The 22,468-nt window shown below is 36.6% G+C and overlaps 1 protein-coding gene, 1 long non-coding RNA gene and 1 other non-coding gene across 4 annotated transcripts; 2 read left to right on the forward strand and 1 right to left on the reverse strand.

The window, feature by feature from the left end:
- Positions 1-556: 556 nt before the first annotated feature.
- On the reverse strand, positions 557-3,568 carry LOC124402977. 2 transcript variants are annotated; one of them, XR_006928814.1, is made up of 4 exons: positions 3,373-3,568; positions 3,232-3,284; positions 2,506-2,989; positions 557-978 (listed from the first exon to the last, which is right to left on the reverse strand). It is a non-coding gene; the product is annotated as an uncharacterized LOC124402977 (long non-coding RNA). The 2 variants fall into 2 exon arrangements; XR_006928813.1 differs by lacking the exon at positions 557-978 and having other exon boundaries at positions 2,240-2,989; positions 3,373-3,564.
- Positions 3,569-4,327: 759 nt separating this feature from the next.
- trnag-gcc lies at positions 4,328-4,398 on the forward strand. Its single transcript has one exon. It is a non-coding gene; the product is annotated as a tRNA-Gly (tRNA).
- Positions 4,399-5,727: 1,329 nt separating this feature from the next.
- Positions 5,728-13,267, forward strand: LOC124401038 (hyaluronan-binding protein 2-like). The gene is made up of 14 exons (XM_046872947.1): positions 5,728-5,731; positions 6,077-6,297; positions 6,394-6,499; positions 6,858-6,950; positions 7,239-7,346; positions 7,449-7,565; positions 8,101-8,238; positions 8,337-8,508; positions 8,612-8,703; positions 9,133-9,988; positions 10,488-10,630; positions 10,818-10,952; positions 11,069-11,214; positions 12,882-13,267. The coding sequence occupies exons 2-14, from the start codon at positions 6,235-6,237 to the stop codon at positions 13,047-13,049; spliced, it is 2,337 nt and encodes a 778-aa protein (XP_046728903.1). The 5' UTR covers positions 5,728-5,731; positions 6,077-6,234; the 3' UTR covers positions 13,050-13,267.
- Positions 13,268-22,468: the final 9,201 nt, after the last annotated feature.

Consider the following 22,468-nt stretch of genomic DNA (forward strand, 5'->3'; position numbering starts at 1 on the left):
TATACCCCAAGCCTTTCATATACCCCCAGCCTGTCATATAACCCCAGCACATATACCCCCAGCCTGAAATATAAACCTAGCACATATACCCCCAGCCTGTCATATAACCCCAGCACATATAACCCCAGCACATATACCCCCAGCCTGTCATATAACCCCAGCACATATAACCCCAGCACATATAACCCCAGCCTGTCATATAACCCCAGCACATATAACCCCACCCTGACACATAACCCCAGCACATATACCCCAACCTGTCAAATAAACGCAGCACATATACCCCCAGCCTGGCAGAAAGAATAAGTAAACCATATTTACCTTAAAGGTGGAACTCATGAAAGAAACGCTGATGCTGAACTTTGTCAAACAATGGGGAAAGGAACTTGTGTTAAGCAACCAAATTTTATTATATTTATTAAAATAAAATGTTGCAAGAAAAGAGTTATTGTTTTGACATGCTGTTTTTTCTCTTTATGTTTGAACCACAAATAAACTAACTTTGCTGGTCTCATTGACCTCACTGTAGAGACTCACTGCAAGATGTTTATAGATTTGTCTCTAAAAAAATCCCCCAAATTTTAGATTTTTATTCTACAGATATATTATTATTATTAATAATACAATTATATTATCTTTTTTTTAAATAGGTTTAATCATTTTTAATTCTTGGCAGTAGACCTTAATTCATCTTTACAATGATAGATGCATGCATATAAACATATAAATCGAGAGATGCAAGTAAAAAACAAACATGAAGAAAGAATCATTGTCCCCCTCCAAAGCAAACTCCTCTGCTGCACTCCACTTTGTCCTTTGACACTGCTGACAGTTTGTGCAATGCTATCAGCATCTTAATTTCTCTGTCCTTCAGCTCATTACGATGTGTACAGAAAAATCTACCTTCTCCGTACGTGCTCTCATTTACATGCTAATTAAGGCAGTGTTCATTGAGCATGCACCACTGACAGATTCCACCTTTACACAAAGTGACACATGGAGGAAAAGAAAAAGAAATAAATCAATACATGTACAATGCTTAACATACACACATATACATACATATATATATATATATATATATATATATATATATATATATATATATACACACATACATATACACACACTACATACATACACACACATATATATATATATATATATATATATATAGTGCGTGCGTGCTTTGGAAGGTAAGCCCTGGTATTGCCAAGCTTCTTGGGCCAATCCAAAGCCCTTAAATCAAACAGATATGCAAGTAATGTATATAAAACAAGCCAGTGGTGTCATAGTTGATGGTACACACACACACACACACACACACACACACATATATATATATATATATATCCCGAATTATGGCTATAGTAACCTTCAATATTATACAGAAACAAAGTATAGCATTGCGTAGCATCACAGACAGCCGTTTCAGGCAGTGAGATTGATATGCAAACACAATGCAATTAGAATTCAATTCTAATGCATCAATATTAACCTTAATAAAAGGACATAAAAAAATAAGATTAATCTTGGCCATCGAAAGCCTAGGGTTACGGAAATTAAAACTAATTTTATGTTTTCGTGCAAAATCTACAGGAAATAAAATTCTAAATTGTACTGTAATTGGTTAATAAAAAAAGCTTAAAGCTTATTAACTTTTTGGCTGAACTCTTGCTTTCCAGCTTTTCTTGAAAAGCTCATCTTGAAAATGGCCTTGTAAGGGTATCTGCATCCAAATCAATTCTTTCTTCTCTGGCAGCCATTGTGGAATAAAAAAAAAACAGCTATTAAAACTACACGAATTTGTAATAAGTGTAAGAGTGTTGTTAGAACAGAAGACGCCTCTAGAACAGATTCAATGCAAGTCTGTTGAAGTGTAGATTAATGGATCATGTTAATGTTTTAATGGTGCTTGAAAGTACTATTTAATACATCAATCTTACACGTTTAATATGTGCACCTTTGGGCCACCTATGGGCTTTGAGTTTCAGTGTAACAAACTATTTTAGGTAATGGACATAGAGGAGTTGAGTGATACAAACAGTGAAATGTACCACTTCTTTTACACTGAATATAATTGTCAGTTTTGTGGACTGGAACACTTTTATGAAGATTTATCATCATTTAATATATAGTGTAAATTTATTAAAATCATTAAACCGAAGAGCAGCACAAGCTCAGTCTACCCTGAACATTTATAATATTGTAAAAAAGAAAATCTGTAGCAACATGGAGATCCCTCTCACTCTTTAATTGGCTTATAATAATTTAATATATGCATAACACCATCACTAAAATGACATTTAACATTTTTAGAATGAAATATGCACATGTAGCAACTACCACCCCTTCGAAACGAATTTGAAGGAGAAAGAAGCCTGTTTAGAGCACGGGCCCCAAAAACGAAACCCTTCAGATGGCTAAAGGTACAAAAATGTATTGCAATAATAACATAACAGAAAATAATAACAAACAAACACCTAAACATAAAATAATTGATACCAGTAGCTCATCCAGAATTAGTCCCAGCTCTCAAAGAGGTTAACAGCCAGCTCAACTCTCTCGCTATGATAACTGCTTTCGTTGCGTGCGGCAAACCTTTAGGCATAGGGGGGACATCCCTCTTACATTAAACACCTCAAAAGGCAATAACCACAATTCAAATAATAATACACAACTTACAACATAATCCTTCACTCATAACTACAAAAGAAACCACAGCAAACTTAAATCCCATAGACAACGGGATGCACACACGCACACAAAAGACAAGCACCATGAGTTAACCTGGGGACATAAGGCTGAGAAGATATCAATACAAATAAAAAAAGAATACAAAAAAAAAAAAAAAAAAAAAAAAGAAAGACCAGACTCATACACAAACAATTCACACAATACACGTGCTGCCACCATGCAGCACACTCCTGAGACCGGCCAACCGGGGGACCAAACAAAAACAACACGGGAGAAACAGCTATTGACAAACCTAAAACAGAAAAACAAAAATTAACAATACATCATATGCTTTAAAACAACATTTAAAACCATGGTTACCATTTTTATTATTTTATTAAATAAATTTACCTTCATTGACAGATAGCAGATATAATCAGTTGATGTTCAAGCATTTATCCAGATCCGAATCAAAACAAATTCCCAAAGAGAGATACAAATAAAACCTTTCATGCCATCTTATTTAAACAAATAAGACAAAGCCCATATACTTACCTACACCAGCAGCTGTCAACATACACAGTCAGCATTGCTCAATTTATCTGCATCTAAATAAATAAAAAATTTTCCATGCAATAAAAATAAATCCCTTTAAATAAACAAATTAAACAAATTAAAGTAACAAACCTGGCCTACCTCCTCTGGGGCGACTTCAAACTCAACCAAACAAAGCAGCACTATATCCCATGTGCTTTTAAAACAGGGCCCACAGTTCAAGGCCTCTTGCCCAGTACCTGCTTAAAAAGTCTTGGGATAATTAGCCAACCACACCCCTACTAGTAGGTGCTTGCCTGGCTACACACACATTGTTAGCCACACATCAAACCAATTTTCAACTTCTTCAGTATCAAACACCAACTTGCATAAAATGGATTTTGCAGTTTTACTACACTTTATAATGCTAAATAATATTCAATAATATCTAAGAATCTGAGTTGTCTTTTAAAATAAACAATGCACATATCTTGCACTAATAATCTAAACTTTTAGGATGTGTATAATTCATAATTGTAAACTGCATGTATTTATTTTTGACCCTTTTGGCTATCCATAGCTTTAGCTACACTTCTACACTGTCACTAAGGACAGCCAAAAAGGTAATTTAAAAAGATTTACTTTTCGATTTCGAGACGCAGATTATGACAACAATTATGATGACAGCGCAAGGTTGGAAAGAAAGACCGAGTTTGTCAAAGTATCGAAAATCACTGTTTATTTTAAATGTTTTATGGTTCGAATATGATTCGTGAAGGAATTTGGGGGTTATAGCTCTGGTGTGCCATCTAGCGGATGTCGCTTTATGTGTAGATTTCAATAATACAGTGCTAATTCTTAATAATTCTGGTAATTGTTTTTTTTTTTATTCTTATTAAATACACGCAATTGATTATTCTATTGCGTAAGCTATATTCACTGTTTATAGATTAATAATGCATTAATGCAAGCATTAATACCTATATTACAAATCACAAGTCTTATGCTACTTGCTTATAAAGTGTAAAAACATGTATAACGTACATTTTATTAAATTTACATCCTGTGAACAATCCTTATGAAAAAACTCTGTGGAAGCGCGGCCTCTATCAGTACAGCATTGGTGGTTCAGTGGTAGAATTCTCGCCTGCCACGCGGGAGGCCCGGGTTCGATTCCCGGCCAATGCAGTAACATTTTTATTCTTCTTCTTCTTTCAGCATCTTCCATTAGGGGTCGCCACAGCGGATCATCCATCTTCATACCCTCTGTCCTCTACATCTCTTTTAAACCAACCCCTTGCACTACCTGCTTCCCTCACCACATCTCTAAACCTCCTCCTTGACCTTCCTCTTTCCCTCCATCCTGGTAGCTCCATCCTCAGCATTCTCCTACCGATATACATTAATTATTTGTAAAATAATTGTATTCATTTATATTATTGTAAATGTTCTGCCACCTTTTCAAAATGTCTCTCTTTTAGTAAAGCCTGGTTAAACCATACCAAGGTACCTGATGTGCTATTATTCCTATAGCTCTCTATAACAGCTTTTTAGGCATTAACACACATTCTATTTTACATATTCTATATACATATATTACTCAATTATATTGATGGTTTCTATAGCAGTGGCATCATAATGATGGTATGGTACACACACACATATGTGTGTATGTATATATATATATATATATATATATATATATATATATATATATATATATATATATATATATATATATGTGTGTGTGTGTGTGTGTGTGTGTGTGTGTGTGTGTGTGTGTGTGTGTGTGTGTGTGTGTGTCTGTGTGTACAGTACATGTGTCTTTTGGTGTATTTCTCTTTTGACATATAACCAATCTACCTCTTAATACCATCATTATGATGCCACTGCTATAAAACATCTCTCTCTCTCTCTCTCTCTCTCTCTCTCTCTCTCTCTCTCTATATATATATATATATATATATATATATATATATATATATATATATATACCAAAAGAACACTCAAAAGACACAAGTGGTTCAACAACATGCACTTGAAGGCTGCACTGACATACAGAAACTTCAACTTGCAGTTCACGGGTTCAACTTGAGAGTTAACCTAATCCACCATCTAGTTGTCATCAGGAATGTATTGCAAGTCTGAAAATCTGAATTGTTCTATTTCACACTGTCCTGATCACATCAGCTGAAAAAAACCTCCTCTTTAGGGTAAAACAATTCACAGTATACTAAAATCCAGCACTGTGTTAATGATAGTAGTCCAGGCATTAAAGACCACTTCAAATTCTGATTTACTAAAATAAGGTGTCTGATTTTAACAGTGTAAATTCCTCCAGGATTCTACACCACCACACCACTGCTGTAAACACATTACAGAGCAGATGGTCTGTGTAGAAATCATGGCACTATCCTTGGACATCCTTGATACATGTGGAAACCTAGTAGCGCGGTGGCATGCAGACAACATCTGTGCAATTCCGCAGCGTGACAGATGTTGCCAGCTGTTCTCCAATATGGTAACGATGACTTAGATCAAATTCAGGGAAGCACGGTGTGAAATAATGTCACATTCACAGTACAAGCTGATGGAGTCAACACATTATATGTCTTAGTTTACACTTAATTGAATTAAGTGAACATCTTTCATCATGTGACTTCATCAAAAACCTAATGTCATGGTAACTGATCTTATAATAAGGTTCCATAAACAATCAGAAACTGCAAAAAGCAAACAAACAAAAAAACAAGCAAATTAGGAATAACTCTTTTTGTTAAAAACTGTTCAACATTTGTATCTTTTTTCATTGCATATGCATTTTAATTGTATACTTTTAACATTTTGAATTTCAATCGTCACACAGGCTTTACTTTAGGTACATTCAGGGGGCAAAGTGTGGACCAGAACAAACACTGTCCTGCTTTGTCAGCATGGCCCACACACACAAACATTCTGAGGACCCTGACCTTACTCAGATTCAGCGACAGAGCATTGCTCAAAACACTCAGACCAGCAGCCACCATGAAGCTCACACTGCTACTGCTGCTCCTGGTCTTCCTTTGTACCTTCATTGTACCTGCACAGGTGAGCTTTAAACCATTTACAGGCCTTTATATACAGTAGGATGCTTTTTTTATGCAACACTTGAATGAATTAATGAATTTTCATATATTAAATTAGTTGTCAAAACATGAGCACCATTCAAAGCATGACAAAAAGGATCACAAGGAGAAACCAGGAGACAGACATGGAAATAAACATGGAAGGCGACGAGGCAGAGTGGAGGGTAGGGTGCTTAAAGTCTTTTTATGCTGTGTTGATGGAAAACTGCACGAAAACTCATGCGGTTTTATGTAAAAAAATATTGGAATTATGGAAACATTTATCGTGTAAAAAATATTTGAATCATTATATGTGACTAAAATAACAAAAAAGTGGAAAAAAAATACATGTGCAATTGTTAATTAAGATATAGAAATCAATAAAATCACACATGAACTTAAAGACATTTTTTTAAATAAAGCAAAAATCACCTATAAAAACACTTGCATTCAAGTATTGTCAGTATTGTCCTTTGGAGAAAAAGATGCTTCATCCTTGGCATTAAAAAAGCATTTATGAGATAATTAACTACATATTCATAGATCTGATGGCTGAATACGATGATGACAGCAGTGATGATGATGATGATGATGAAGAGAGAGGAGAATGGCTGTTTCAGCTGCAAGATGTCAGAGGTACGAGCCAGTTCTCGGGGGCCATTTTCTTCAGCATGACTCGGAGGGACTGTAATAGGTGTCTCAGTTATTGCAAGAGCTACAAAGTGCAAATCAGTGTTTTAGTATGTTGTGAAATATTTGGGCTTTCTCAGGGTAAAACTTACAATTCTTTTGCTTATAACTGCAGCATTGAGATACAACAAGAAATACTCCTAGTACAGTAATTGATTGTGACTTGTATTCAGTACGTTTCAAGAAATTTGGGTATATATTTTAGTAAATATTTATGCATCCCGTCACTTTTAGGGAGTTGCAAACCAAATCCATGCCTCAACAACGGAGTGTGTGAAGAAAAGCGAGGCAAATTTAAGTGCAAGTGCCCCAAAGCTTTCAAAGGCAGGAAATGTGAAAAAGGTAACAGATCAGGTGACATGACCCCCAACATAAAAGTTGAAAAAATAAGCACAAGTAAAATATGTAATTCATTTTTTGTAATTGAGGATATTTATTTTCCAGGTAAAAGGGCCTGCAGGAGAGATACATGTGGATATGGTCAGTGTGTTCTAACATCAAGTCCTCCTTTCTTTGAGTGCAAGTGTATAGCACCTTTCAAACCCCCCAACTGCAAAAAAAGTAAGATTTTTCCCAGCACTGGTTTTCCTTGCACAAGTTACACATTAATTCACAACATCGGTGTAAACCTTAATTAAAAACATTATCGATCCTCTACAAGGTCTTTTAGATAATATAAATAATTCTTATAATTAAGAACAACTTTTAATCCAATTATAGTCCGATTTAATGATGTAGAACATCCAGGAGACAAGTTCTTGCTTCCAAATCAATTATAAACTTTTGACATATGTTCTTATATTTTCACTTTTTTGTCTCATAATTTCTTTTATTGTTCTTATATTTTCTCTTATTTTCTTTTATTTGCTGATATTTCCTCTTATGTTACATTTATACTGTAGTTCTTTTTATGCAATGCACAATTTTATGAGCAACCGATCAGGTTTACATTTTAATGCAAGTTGAATTCTGTATAACTATGTTTGTGACCAATAAAAATAATCTTGAATCGTATTTTTTTCTCTCTCTGAACATTAATGCACTTATATTTGAAGACACAATTTGACTACTGTTTCATTTTATATAAACTAAATAGTTTCAACTGTGCTTTTGTTTTACGCTAGTTGCCCGTGTGAATTGAACCCATGTGTAAATGGAGGTACCTGTGAGAAAGATGGTCAAGACTTTGATTGTATTTGCAAAACAGGGTTTTCAGGAAAATTCTGTCAGGTAGGTAAGTACTTCAATAATATTTAGATTTTTCAACCTTCAGATTCTGGCGTACACTGCAACAATCAGTCAATGTGTGAACTGGTTACTGTTTTTGTTGAGGGCCAAATGACTGCTATGTGGGAAACGGGGAGTCCTACAGAGGGAAGGTGTCAGAGACAGAGGAGGGAATTGAATGCCTTTTCTGGAATTCCTACTTCCTACTGGGAAAGGGAATAAACCCTTTCCGTACAATCAATGACCTTCAGGGTCTGGGTCCCCACAACTACTGCAGGTATTCAGCTATAAATGTCTTTTAAGGTTTTTAGTCTTTAATCATGAGAGGCAGATCAACAGATTGCATCGTTTGGGGCTAAAATGTATCCCTTAAATAACAGAAATCCAGATGGTGATTCAAAGCCATGGTGCTTTATACGATCAGGAAAGAAGATTAGATGGGATCACTGCAATGTGAGAAAATGTCCCACTGGTAATTATGTTCTTCCATTCACACACTTTCGTGCTACTAGACACTTGTGTAACAATACTAAATGAAGGTTCAGTCAAGGTTCATGAAGGTCTTGCCTTCTTAAGATCCCTTCTACTATTGTGTTAAGCACTTGGACAGTAGCCTTTTTGAACTTTGAGGCACACCAATCGCATTGTTTAGTTTAATTCATCTTTATTTGTATATCACGTTTTAAAATGGGCATTGTCTCAAAGCAGTTGTGTTATGGCAAAACATCTGGTTTTAGTGCCCACATTATGAAAGCCTAGGGATCTATCATGGTTTACTGACTGTAGTTGAGACTTTAACAATTGTAATTGAAACCTTATGTCCTACTTTACTGTTTAAATGACTTTAGAGAAATCAGAAACCATCCTTTTGTTGCTTTTTTACAACTGACATTTTTTTTAGATGCCAAGCCTACTGCCCATCCAGTACCAATGCAAACTACAGCACATCCTGCTGTCATTCACCCAACCATAAGACCTACCACATCAGGAACTTTAGAAAGTCAGATACCTGGTAGCACCACACATGAAAGTGACACTGCTGGACACCCCATACCAGGAAGTGACGCTGCTGGACACCCTATTCCAGGTACCGACACTGCTGGACACCCCATTCCAGGTACCGACACTGCTGGACACCCCATACCAGGAAGTGACGCTGCTGGACACCCCATTCCAGGTACCGACACTGCTGGACACCTCATACCAGGAAGTGACGCTGCTGGACACCCCATTCCAGGTACCGACACTGCTGGACACCTCATACCAGGAATTGACGCTGCTGGACACCCCATTCCAGGTACCGACACTGCTGGACACCCCATACCAGGAAGTGACGCTGCTGGACACCCTATTCCAGGTACCGACACTGCTGGACAACCCATACCAGGAAGTGACACTGCTGGACACCCCATTCCAGGTACCGACACTGCTGGGCATCCCACACCAGACAGTGACACTACTGAAGCTACCACATCAGGAAGTGCTGTGTCAGAAACCCACAGCCCAGAAATACTTAAACCAGGAGTTCCAGTCATACCCACGATCCTGCCTGTGGAGAGAGAGTTTGCAACTTGTGGCAAACCCCAACCGATAAGACCAATGAATCGAATTTATGGGGGTATAAAGGCACTCCCTGGTGGCCACCCATGGCAGGCTTCTATTCAGATTAGACCCAAAGGTACATTTCTGCCCTTCAGACATGTATGTGGAGGCACCCTCATTAAATCATGCTGGGTTTTGACTGCAGGACATTGTATGTGAGTACTCTTTACTCTGTACTGACACCAAGTTTATTTTTAGAGATTTAGGAGTATAATATGCCATTATTACAAGACAGAAGTCAAAACAAGTTCTATTTGTAATTACACTTACTGTATGCAAGCAGAACTAAGTAAACAAATGCAATGTAGCTGTACATTGGCCTCTGCATAATGTAGTTTTCACTGATCATGTGTGTATGGCCTTTATGTCCACAAAAATTCAAACAAGCTGTGTAGACATGGATGAATTGAGGACCAAAGGGTATTTTAATGACCTTGGGTGTGCATTAATCATTCTCTAAGTATTGATTCTTCTTATCCAAGTTTTAGTCAATTATATTTATGCAGATGCCACATTAACTAGTAGACACATAATAGTAAATAAATAGGAAATTCCATCTTTTGTTACTATACTGTAGAATCTTGCACTGATATAGAAAATGTGTTTGTTTTTTTGCGATTTGCATTAAAGTTTTAAAACTGATTGTTTCCACAGTGATAAAACCAAAGATTACCAGGTGATTTTAGGCAGTATTAATTTGGGAAAGTCTGATGAATCAAAGCAAACGCTGGAGGTTGTAGAAACCATAATCCACGAACAATACATGGAGACATCTGATTCGGTCTACAATGACATCGGTGATCACTGTTTACTTTACACATATTGGTTCCTGGTTTTAGAGCTGATATTTATATCAGTAATATTTGTTATATTGTTCTGCTCTAAACAAAATGAAATATCTGATATCCTCCCATCCGCCAACATCTCTTTTTCATGATGAAATTATGATCATATTTCCTCTGTATCTTAATTTGATATCTGCAGCTCTGTTAAGGCTAAAAGATAAAAATGGGAAGTGCGCAGTGGAGAGCCGGTTTGTAAAGACAGCCTGCTTGCCCAGTGTAGATTTTCCTGATGGAACCGAGTGCAGTATCTCTGGATGGGGAGCCACTCCAGAATGTAAGCCAGAGAGACTGTTGTGACTTTGATAAGTATAGTAGAAAGATGAAAACTTGTGAGAAACAATCTAGCATTGGGTTTATTAAGCAGACTGTCCTTTTGCTTGCTTTTTTTAGTACAAAACGGCTCCAATCAGTTGCTGGATGCTGATGTGTTGCTGATTTCTCAAGAAACCTGCTCCAGTACTCAAGTATATGGGAAACTCATAGATGGCACAATGTTCTGCGCTGGTTACCTGGAGGGTGAAGTGGATTCATGTCAGGTGAGATATTTGTTTCAATTTTTTTTTACAATTTATAGCACATATGATTAGCCATAAAATGCCTATGGTTATTTTTTAGCACCAACAAGAAGGTACTGACCTTTAAAAATTATTTTGCAAAAATATTAAAACAATGTATTGCTGAAATTTGAACTTTCATCATTTAGCAATATGTGGCTAGACTTAGCAATATTTACATTAGCTTAGCAACAGCAACATTTTTATTAAAGAATTATAAGCAAGTATAATATAAAGAGTTCAATTATATTAACCATGTTTAGAAAAATAAAGCAGTTTATTAAATTATTATAAAACAATTATGAAATAATAGTTTCCGTAGTTTTGGTGAACAGGGAGACTTAGGCTGATCAGAAGAAGGAGGTGAAGTATTAGTTGTAGATATTAGAAATATCATAAGTGAAAAGTTGAGACATGAAAAGAGTGACTGCTATGTGGGAAACGGGGAGTCCTACACATAGCAGTCCTACTCTTTCAATGAAAGAGTTGTCATGAAACCTGGGTCTGCACAAGTGGTAGAAGTTGCACACAACTATATTCAAGAGAAGAGTGAAGAGAAATGTAGGTTATACCAACATTAATGATATCATGATAAAATAATTACTATATTATTTAGTATAAGTAATATACCATAACATGCCATAGAACCCTGAGGGGAATTTGAAGAATAGAAAGAGAGAGTTTGGTGAACTGCTCAACAGGAGATTTATCGGATGAGGGTCAGTCTGAGTGAAAGCACCACGAGTACAAGGCTGAGGAGTGAAGCGGGGTGGAATATATGGATACTCAGGCAGCCTACAGACATTCCAGGTAATGAGTGGTCTCTGCGGTGCAGTGCTACTGAAAAGACGCTGACTGGAAGTGTGTCAAAGACACTGAGCTGGAACAGAGGCAAAGAAATAGAGAAGGACTTTGTTAGCTTAATTAAACCAATAACCAATCAGAACATTCAAGTTATAATATTCAAATTATGCAAATTAGGAAAAAGAGGAGTTAACCAAGATCTGTAGGAAATGTGGGAAAATCATAGAACGATGTATGGATACATATATAAATAAGTTCAACGAATCGTCTAAGAGACCAAGGAAAACTTCTGAGAAGTATGCAAAGCAGGAGGAGCTCTTAAATAAATTAAGGGGACTTTTAGGTGGAACTTTTGCACTTGCTTGCAACTTCTGTTGTCTCACCTCCTAAGAGCTCTTTTGAAAAGTGCCGATTGACTGCAATAAAGTTAAAGTTTGTTCCTTTTCCTTTATGTCAAAAAAACAACCTTAATTTAGTCAAATATAATAAATAAATAAATAAATAAATAAATAAATAAATAAATAAAGCAGCATTTTATGAATGCATGTTTTCATGTATTTAACTGCTTTTTCTGCTGTCTTTCAATGTATTTACAGTTTCAAAAACCATTGCTTGGTAATTTCATTTGTTCCATATACTTTACAACAAAAAATATTTCAAATGATAGCACTTACAAATGACAACCATGATTTTCTAAAATAAAAAAAATAAATAAATAAAAAAAAAGATTTATTGATTTATACACACCCTTAAATATGTTAGGAATGTTAAGTATGAAAACTAAACGAAAAAATAATAAATTTACCTGATTTTATTCTACTCTGAATGTCTTCTCGTTCTGATAGGGTGACTCTGGAGGGCCTTTGTCCTGCGTGGAAAAAGAGAAACACTATATCTACGGCATAGTTAGCTGGGGAGACAACTGTGGATTGAAGAACAAACCCGGGGTATATACTCGGGTCACACATTTTGTGGACTGGATCAACAGGAGAACAGCTAGGGCGAGTGTGTAAACTCTCCTACAGTTAGAATACAGCTGAAAAAAACAGTGGGTTATTAATTATGTAAAAATGATTTTGAGGTAAAGATGGTGGACAATGTCACGTTACGTCATAGCAAATTCAGTGTTAACAGAACGTGTTCATTCAGATTGAGAAACTGAATATGACTGCCAGGAAGTGTTTAAAAGAGACAAGAAAAAAATCTAATAAAAGTGATTTTACAAATGTTACTTTGTTAGCTCAGTTTTTTTCACAGGAAGTGTTGCTGGGACCAGTGATGAATTCAAACTGTTTCTCCAAACTGAAGAGCTTCCAAAATAAAACACCTTCAGTGTTCACAAAGAATCAGAAAATCCATAGACAACGTCTGCCAGATCTGGTAGAAGCTTTTGTCAATATTTGCTGTATGAAAGCAGTATATTTTATGTGTCCTACTGCTGTCATACAGTGAACTTTGACTAGAAGCTTCTACCAGATCTGACAAAGGTTGTCTGCATTCTCTTTGCTATTCTAATGTCACTACACAAGATGGCAGCAGAGTGCAGGGAGTCTTTTGTATACTGGTTACTCTAGAAAGCTAATAAAAGCTTTAATTCCTGGTCAAAAATGTTACTGGATGGACAAGTGTGCACGACTTGTCAATTATATTATATAACTTACCAAATTGTCCTCTCCTGACCTTGAAGTGCCCTTTTGTCCGTGCCTTGCTCCCTGAAAAACAACATAGCTGGCTATAATCAGTACAAGCCCGATCACATTTTTGGATTTCCAGGGAGTTAGGGAAAGACCTCTGATCCATTATCTGTCTTGAAGGATAATTTCCTGTAGAAGAAGCCACTTAATTCCTCTCAGTCCACAACCAAGGCATCAGGTGCATGACCGCATATTTACCTTTCTGCCAGACTCCCAGTGAACTGACTTTTATAATGAAGTATTTCTTATTTTGTACAGAAATATCTTTCTCCGTAGTCTGCAGTCAATGTTCAGTGTTCAGATTAAATGCAGTTACCAGACCCTTCAGCTGTAAAACTCGTAGTTCCTAAGACATATATAAGCTTTTTCGATTCAAAGCCAGACGTTTTACACGTGTCACGTGTCATTCGCAACATTAACCATTAACATCCTCCTGAGCATCACATTAGGCATGTCACCTGTCTGTGCCAGGCTAAAAGACTACCACTTCATTAAATATGTATAGACAGTGTGTAATAGTACAGGCCAGGGCTAAATGGGAATGAACCTTTGGAGGCATCCCAGAACATGGCTGTTAGTGTAACAAGAGAAAAGGATAGTGTCATTCTAGGCAGAAATGCAAAAGTAAACACATCCTTCACTCAAGTGGAAGTACAAATGTTCATGTTTTAAAAGACTCTGGTAAAAGTTCTGGCTACACTTTTTCACTTAAGTTAAAGAAAAGAAGTTTGGGCTCTGACTTGTACTTAAGTCAAAAGTAGCCATTACTACTACCTGTTTTAGTGTCACGCTGGTAACTGGACCCCACATCATATTAATATGTTAATACAAAAGAATTAAACATTTTCTGATCTAATGAATGTATCCAGGCTGAACATCCACCAAATAGACCACGAGCAAAGAAAAGATGATGATGATCAGGTGATCAGGAATGTCTCTGTTCTCAGTCATGTTTACATTACTGACTCCCTCTGTCTCATCTACGTTAACCACATACATCTTGTTGCCTTCTGCCACGCTCGTTGTTAGTTATGTAGGCTAGCCTGACGTCTGTGGTGTGGTCGCCAGGAAATGATGCACCAGCGGTAGGTTGAAAAAGCTGTGCAATGACAAGAAATAGGTAGATGATCTGAAAATGGCACGCAATAAGAAGAAAAAGATATTGATCATGTCTAGATAAAAACTAAAGTCAAGTGTATTTAAAATGTAAGAAGTAGAAAGTACAGATATTTGTGTAAAAAATGTAATAAGTGAAGGTAAAAAATAAATAGTAAAGTAAACTATTTGTACTTCATTACTTCCCATCTCTGATTCTAGGTTTCATTAAACACCTCTTTAAAAAAAATGTTCCCACTATTTAATTATTTTAAGCTCAATGCCCAAATACATAAAATACATAAATTCTACACAAAGTATGTGTATGTGTATGTGACGAATAAAATGATTTGATTTTTATAAGTTCCTGAGTAGAGAAAATGCTTGGCCTCATGGCAGAACATACAGTGCTAAACTGTAGAATTTGATTAAGCAGGGACATTGGATTCCCTGAACCTGGGTAACTCATTTTGATTGATCAAACCAGTGTTGATTTATTCCTTGATAGAGACTTAAGGCACTTTTGTACTTTGCTCTGGGTAAGGACAATTGTAAATGTAAATGTAAATGTTTTCCCCTAGTTACAGTATGGATGTGGATCATGCAGTAGCTGATGAGGCTACTTTTTAGCCAGTTATCACAAACTTAGCAACAAGCATGTCAACTTGTTATCGTTGATCCAAACAAGTCAGTTCAGTTCAATTCAGTTTATTATTCCCGTAGGGAAATTACTTTTACAGCATACTCGCACAGATCTTTGACAATTCACATTTGGCATGTGTAAAAATAATAAAATAATAAAAGTTTATTTAACACTGATTAATGTAATTTTAAAATAACCATCTTACTGATCATTAGTTACCACTAAAGAAAAAGGATTTAAAAAAGAAGTTGGCATTAGTCAAGTCAAGTTTATTCCTATAGCACTTTTCACTACAGACATTGTCTCAGAGCAGCTTTACAGAATTTTAAGAGTTAAGGTGAGCGCTGTGTATTTATCCCTGATGAGCAGCCGTGGCGACTGTGGCAAGGAAAAATTCCCTTAAATGTTATGAGGAAGAAACCATGAGAGAAACCAGACTCAAAAGGGGAACCCATCCTCATTTGGGTGACATCAAGAGTTTGATCATAAATCTTTAAAACAATACAGAACGCATGAGCGCCGGAATGTAAAATTATGAGTAATGTCCTTTCTACAGTCTTATACAGTCATTTGAGATTATGGAACCAGGAGCTACTGAGCAACTCATAAAATAGCTCAACATTTGAGATCATCACAGATCCAACACAAGCTTCTCCATGCCAGAGCCTTTAAACACTCAAAGAGGTCCAATGTCCAAACTCCACATGAAGTGAAATTCAAATGGCACTGGTCAACATTCTTTCTTTATATATACTCTCCCTGATAGTTTATTTCCAGGAATTACTGGAATAATACCAAAACAGTTATAATCTAGTTTAAAAAGAATTTCCTAGATTTTCCAAGATATGGAGATACGGTATTTGGTTTTAAAATATAAAAAAAATTGAGTGCATTTTTTAGTGGTTTGCCTCTTGTGGGTATGACAGACAAAGAATTGTTTAATCGAAATAAAAATTAATTTTATTCCAAAAAAGGAGAACAATACAAATGTTGACTGATTCAATGTTTACAAGAGAATTAAAGGTAAATGAAGATACACTCACTAGCTTCAAGCTATTAGCTTGAACATGTGCTGCACCTGCACCTAATTACCAGCTTGCTCAGAGGAGATCACTTGTCTCTCAGCCTATGAATGTACTATTCAGTCATCTTCTAATAAAAAAACACACATTTTTGTTTTAATGTTACCATGTATGTAGCCATATTTGGCAAACAAGCAGCGTGGGCCTAGATGCATGAAACAGTAAACGGCCAGTAGACAAAACAATTGTCACAGCTAGTACGCTGCCTATGTGCACGACCAAGGAGCTCATTTCAGCTGAAATAATCATGACTGTGCTCTGGCTCCTGTTGCTCGCAGTGCTTGAACAAAAGGCTGCAGCCGTCTGGGCCACTTGAATGAAAAAAAAGGGGCAGGAGGCCACTGTACGGGCTGCTCGCATTTCACCCATTCACTTAGGTTACCATCTTGCATACTGTACTTCCCTCTGGATGGGGAATGCTATCCGCTTATATCTCCGTGCCTAATGGCTGCTGCCTTTTCGGGAGTTTTCAAGCAGAAGGAACGGGCAGACAAGCAGAAATCGCTTAGGTAAACGCTGAGCACAATCTTGAAATAGAAAACTGGAATGGGGAGGGGATTGCCTGGATGAGCTAAAATGTTATTTGGATGACACCCCGTGCATTAAAGCGAGGGAAAGGCTGTGTTGAGTTTCTCATTGAGAAAGCAGCAGCAGGACTCGTTGCGATAAGGAAATAAGGCTAATGTTACCTGATCTGGTATAATGTGAACCAATTACCAGTCCATTGCACTTCATTACAGAACTGTAATAGGGAGCGGGGTCACTGCTGCTACTGGAGCAGGCGAGGGAGAAATTTAGTGGTCATTGATAATATGATAAAAAGTGACAGGAAAAGAAGCCAGTCAAACAAATTATTGAAATTTACAGTGGCTAAAGGGAAACAGAATCAGCCCATTTAGGCAGCAGTGGGCCAGCGCTTCTCCAAAGCAACTCGGGCAAACACAAAGAGGCGTTTATTGGCGGGGGAAATCTAAAACGATCAACGAATTGCTTGAGACGATGAACTTTAGACGCCTGAAACAGACACTGAAATAATTTGGGGAAGCAATGTTCTTTTGTGCAAAACACAACTGATCTAGTCATACCTTTGAATTCTTAATGGTGTAACAAAAATCCATACTGTGTGGTGAATCAGACAAGAAGAGTGAAAAGTGGAACTTTCTCAGCTATTTTGTCTACAAATTACTGGACTGAAATGTCTGAATGAATAACAAAATGTCATGTCTCATGTCACAGGCAGGGCTGTAAAGTACGGAGCCTCGTTGTTCTGAATTGACGGTGAAAACAATCACAATTGCTTATGAGTTTCAGATTTAACTTAACTTTTAAATATACTCAATTAAAAATTATAGTATAAAAATCTGTTACATCATTTAACCTATCGTGAATTATCCATTATCAGTTTTTGAAAAAAACATTTCAGGCATACATTCTCTCGGCCCTGTCACTTGTACATACAGTGGCAGGCCATGTATTTCACACCTATAACTTCAGTGATGTCTTACCTGGATTAATCCACCTCTGTGCTAGAAACCATCAATATTAGAGAGAAACGCAGTATAACAGAGTGCTGCATCACAGACAGAAAAATGAGACAGAGAACGAATGCCATTACTAAAGCAAGAAACTCAATGAACACGATTCAAACATTCTCATTTCACTGTAGCCACAGCTGCATTATCTGTAGCAAAAACATTAAATAACCATCATAAAATGACCCTGTGTTTTCACAGGAAAATATTTGACCTTGTGCAATTTGCTATTGATTCTGGTTGTGAGCTCTGACAAGTTTGTTCTCTGACCATCCAATTAAAGTTTGTAAAAATGGTGACGTGATTGTGCCCCCACTAGATGGTTCTGATGTTGCCAACTCAAAACTTTGATTGGGAAAAAGCAACAGGTTCCTTCTCACGTATTTGAAGCTACAGATGCCCGCACTGTTGATTCTGAAGGTCTTGAGGCAGATTTCTTACCTGGCAACACATGGTGGCTGAAATCTGATTGTATAGAAAGTCTAACATGAACATCCACTCCTGGAAGCAGCGCAACTGAGAGAAAAGCTATGAAATAAAGAGAATAGGCTACTGGGATTCATTGATTACAGATTCATGTAAGCAGAGAAAGACTTGCTGGTCCTGATGCCCTGCCACTGCTAGACACACTCACCCCATAATATATTTGTTCTCTTGCTCGTCATTTTCACTCAAATTGTTTGGTTTAAATGACTGATTAAGACATATTATTTAAAAAAAGACAGTCAGCATCACTGTCTCACAAATTATAGATCAAATAATACAATTTAAACTACATCCTTGATATCATCGTGCTATTAGCATGGACGCTACTCAACGTCATGTTAATGTGTTGGCTTTAAGAGAAAGTATTTTTAAACAAGTATTTGTTTAAAAACTGGGGAGACATATGTCCTCACACCGCCAAAACTCTCAGATATTCCTATTCTTGGTTCCTATTGAGATATAGAAAAATGCCCCCCTCCACACACACAGAGGACTAAAAATGTGTAACATGTAACAAAACGATTCTTCTGTTCCCCAGTCCTTAAAGAAATAAAAAACATCAAACCAATTGCTGTTAGCCCTGCATTTTTCAATTCCTCTAGGTAATCAGATTGTGTTTACCCGGATGTGGACCATCATAAAATGTTATTAAAAACTTAAATGGAGTTTAGGCTTGGGAAAGACGGCACACGTGAAATAACGTGCAAACAGCACAGGGAGATTCCTATCGTTATTTGGACAGGCGCTGGACTGCCTGGTAAACGGAAAATTAGCATTGAGACTGTCTTGTGATGATAAGGGGTCCTGGTGGAGGGGAATGGCAAGAGGTGTGTATGTGCGTATGTGTGCAGATACAAGAGCGCTCAAGTGCTTGGTAAACTGACGAAATGGGGTACTTACGGGAGTCTAATGTCAGGTTGATACCGAAAGCTTTAGGGCTTTTTCTTGCTTTCTTGCTTTCTATCTTGCTTTCCTTTTTTTTTCCTAAGATAAATAAATAAATAAATAAAAATATAGAACGATATTGTCACAAGAGGAAATATAAGTAGGGGATAGATTACTTCACGTGCACCCCTCTATTCTTCCTATTCTACCTATATGTATTCTGATCTTTCATTTCCTCTCCAGTTTTATGTGGTCCATTATAAACCTGTCCCACTTCCGTCAGACAGATTAATAATTCAGGAAAAAAAAATAGATGTGCTGTTATAATTTAAATGGCTTTTAAATGTCCAGTTCTAATCGGCGTGATCTAAATAGGCAATATGACGAATGCATGCTTCATTGATCAAACCTGTTGTGGCATGGCTTATCAAAAGTCATAATCTTAAGCCACTATTTAAAGATGATTTTGCTTTCATCGGCCGTGTGCGTGCTGCTGAAATCGCATGATAAGAGGCGAGTGTCGAGATTATTCACTTATTTATCTTTGCGTGGACTGTGTGTGGTTTGAGGTAATCGTACCACACTCAATAGAATACACTGGCACATTGTTTTTCCACTTAAAATGCCATTTCTTTCAGGCCAAACCAATCAGCAGACATAAACATTGTCGGATACAAACATCGCCAAATCAGCATTATTGTCTTTTCTAGCTATCGAAAGCTAACAAACCAAATATAAGCGTGAAACTGTCTGAAAATGCCATAGGTAGCTCCCAGAACAAGACTCGCTACCTGCTAGTCATACAGGTTTATCACGCAAAGCTAATCAGCTATTACTAAAAAGTGTTCAAAACAAATATAAAAAATTATAGAGACAATTACATATATAGTAACTTTTCTCTATTAAATTATCACTCATGCCCTCACAGTCAGTTTCTACGTACAAGCCATCATAATCCTCAATAAGACCCTGGACTTATACACACACATGCTCACACACGCTCAAAAACAGTGGCAATTTTTTGCACAAATAATTGCTGCTAAATCATCAACAAATGGTCAGATGTACAGTATTTATTACTGTATGGAAACTGTGTACTGTTCGATGCTGCATTTTTAGTGTTATTGTGTTGTTTTTTTGCATTAACGGTCATTTACATGTGTGTACTGTGTCTTTTTGTTTTACTTAGTTTTGTGTTCTTTTGTTTTATACTATTTGTGTAGCATCTTGACTTGTCTGAAAATGTTCTTACATTACATTATATCACAGTTTACAGTTTTATAGCTTTGTGTGGTTAATTTTCCATTGTATTGTGTTTATCAGACACTTAAACCCTGCTAAATTGGTTTGTTAGCTAGCTAATATTAGAAAAGTACCCAAACACAACTAGCTAGCATTTCAGTAGACATTAATAGGAATTTGGGGCATTTTTAAACTGTGAATTGTCTTTATCGTTAGTTTTAAAAGAACCAACTAGCTTTTTTTCTCTTCTAGCTTTTTTTGTGAAGGTTGTTCAACAATAGCTAAACAGTTTTTAGCTAGTTATCATGCCTTAATTAGGCCCCAAAAACATAATCAAACTAGCGAAGCTAATATTGGAAAATTTCCCAAGCACTGTTGGTTACATTTTGTCTTTTATGACTTAGTTTATGATGTCCTTTAATATGTTTTGATGAAGCTTCTCCTTTCTATCTAGAAATACTACCCAAACCGTTCTAACTAGCATTTGTTTGAATTTCAAGTTTTGGCTTGTGTTTGAGAACAGTGTTTAACATTAGCTAAGTAATTTTATTAGCTCAACGGTTCTAATGGATTTGTTAGTTAGATAATATTATTAAAAATAATATTCAAACACAACAAACAAGCTCTTTAATGCTGGCTGGATTCTATTAGCTAGGTTGAAAGCTTTTTAACATTAGCTAGAATGCTTTGTTTGGTTATCTCCTTATATGACTAGCTGGATATTTAATGTTATTGTGTGCTTTTATATAGCTTACTATATGCCTGTGATTAGTTCAGAGAAATTAATTTGTAATGTGTTAAGTGATTCTTATGATTCTTTTGTGCTTGTTGCACTTACTGTACAACTGATTATACCTCGAATTCTGACAACATCACAGAACCAGGGCCTTTGAAAGCATTGTTTCACTTTAAAAAGAACCATTAAAGATATAGCTTGTTTCATCTTATATGATCATATCTCAGGATTTTTATACCAGTCCCTGCCCTTGTTTAGTAGATTGTATAAACCACCTGATGCTTACCCATTGTGAATGGCTTTCTTATTAGTGCAAATAGATTGCAGATATTCCATAATATCAGAAAGCAGATATTCACGAGGTCAAGTGCCACTCAGTATCACTTAAACCCAATCTCAACATAGCTCCACATAGACGTGCACTTTCATTATTTTAGCTAGTTTAATTATAATTTTACGCCACACACACACACTGCAAAATGTGCTTCTTTGACAAAGCCTGCAAAAAAATAAAAAAAAGTCTTATCATTAGAAGAAAAAAGGTTGAGGCCTAGCGAGAATTAAGCTACAGAAAGTGTATAACCCTCACTGTAAGTCTGCTATCACATTTTTTTTAGGTTAATCATACTCTCATTTACAATGATAATGAACAGTAATGTGATTATACCGATGTCCAATAAGTAATTACCTCATTTTAGAGTACAGGCAGCAGTAAGATTGAACAGATCCCTTGAAACGCTACCAGCACCAGTGGATTCATATAGCTTTCTTTTTTTTATGTTCTCCGGTCCTGAGCGGAATCCTCGATCCCGTACGAACGCTTAAGAGCCCGAACAAACAGCGTCTTTGTATCGGGACTAACATGACACCCAACATGGAGGAGGTAAGCTTCCTAAAGTTAAACGCATCGCTTAGCTCATTTTAAAGGGCTTTGAGCGGACGGTCGTTTGCCTGAAATATAGGCGGCCTGCTTCCTTCTACTTAATCCAGTATTTAATTAGAGTGGGTCAAGGGCCGGGGTCGCGTGCCTGCCTGAT

Source organism: Silurus meridionalis, chromosome 2 (genome assembly GCF_014805685.1).
Source record: "Silurus meridionalis isolate SWU-2019-XX chromosome 2, ASM1480568v1, whole genome shotgun sequence".
Taxonomy (NCBI): Eukaryota; Metazoa; Chordata; class Actinopteri; order Siluriformes; family Siluridae; genus Silurus; species Silurus meridionalis.

Bases quoted from the DNA above. Each gene is read 5' to 3' on its own strand.
- LOC124401038 (XM_046872947.1), top strand. From the start codon at position 6,235: ATGAAGCTCACACTGCTACTGCTGCTCCTGGTCTTCCTTTGTACCTTC. The intron at 7,347-7,448 runs GTAACAGATCAG...TTTATTTTCCAG, and splicing joins AGGCAGGAAATGTGAAAAAG to GTAAAAGGGCCTGCAGGAGA. The intron at 9,989-10,487 runs GTGAGTACTCTT...TTGTTTCCACAG, and splicing joins TTGACTGCAGGACATTGTAT to TGATAAAACCAAAGATTACC.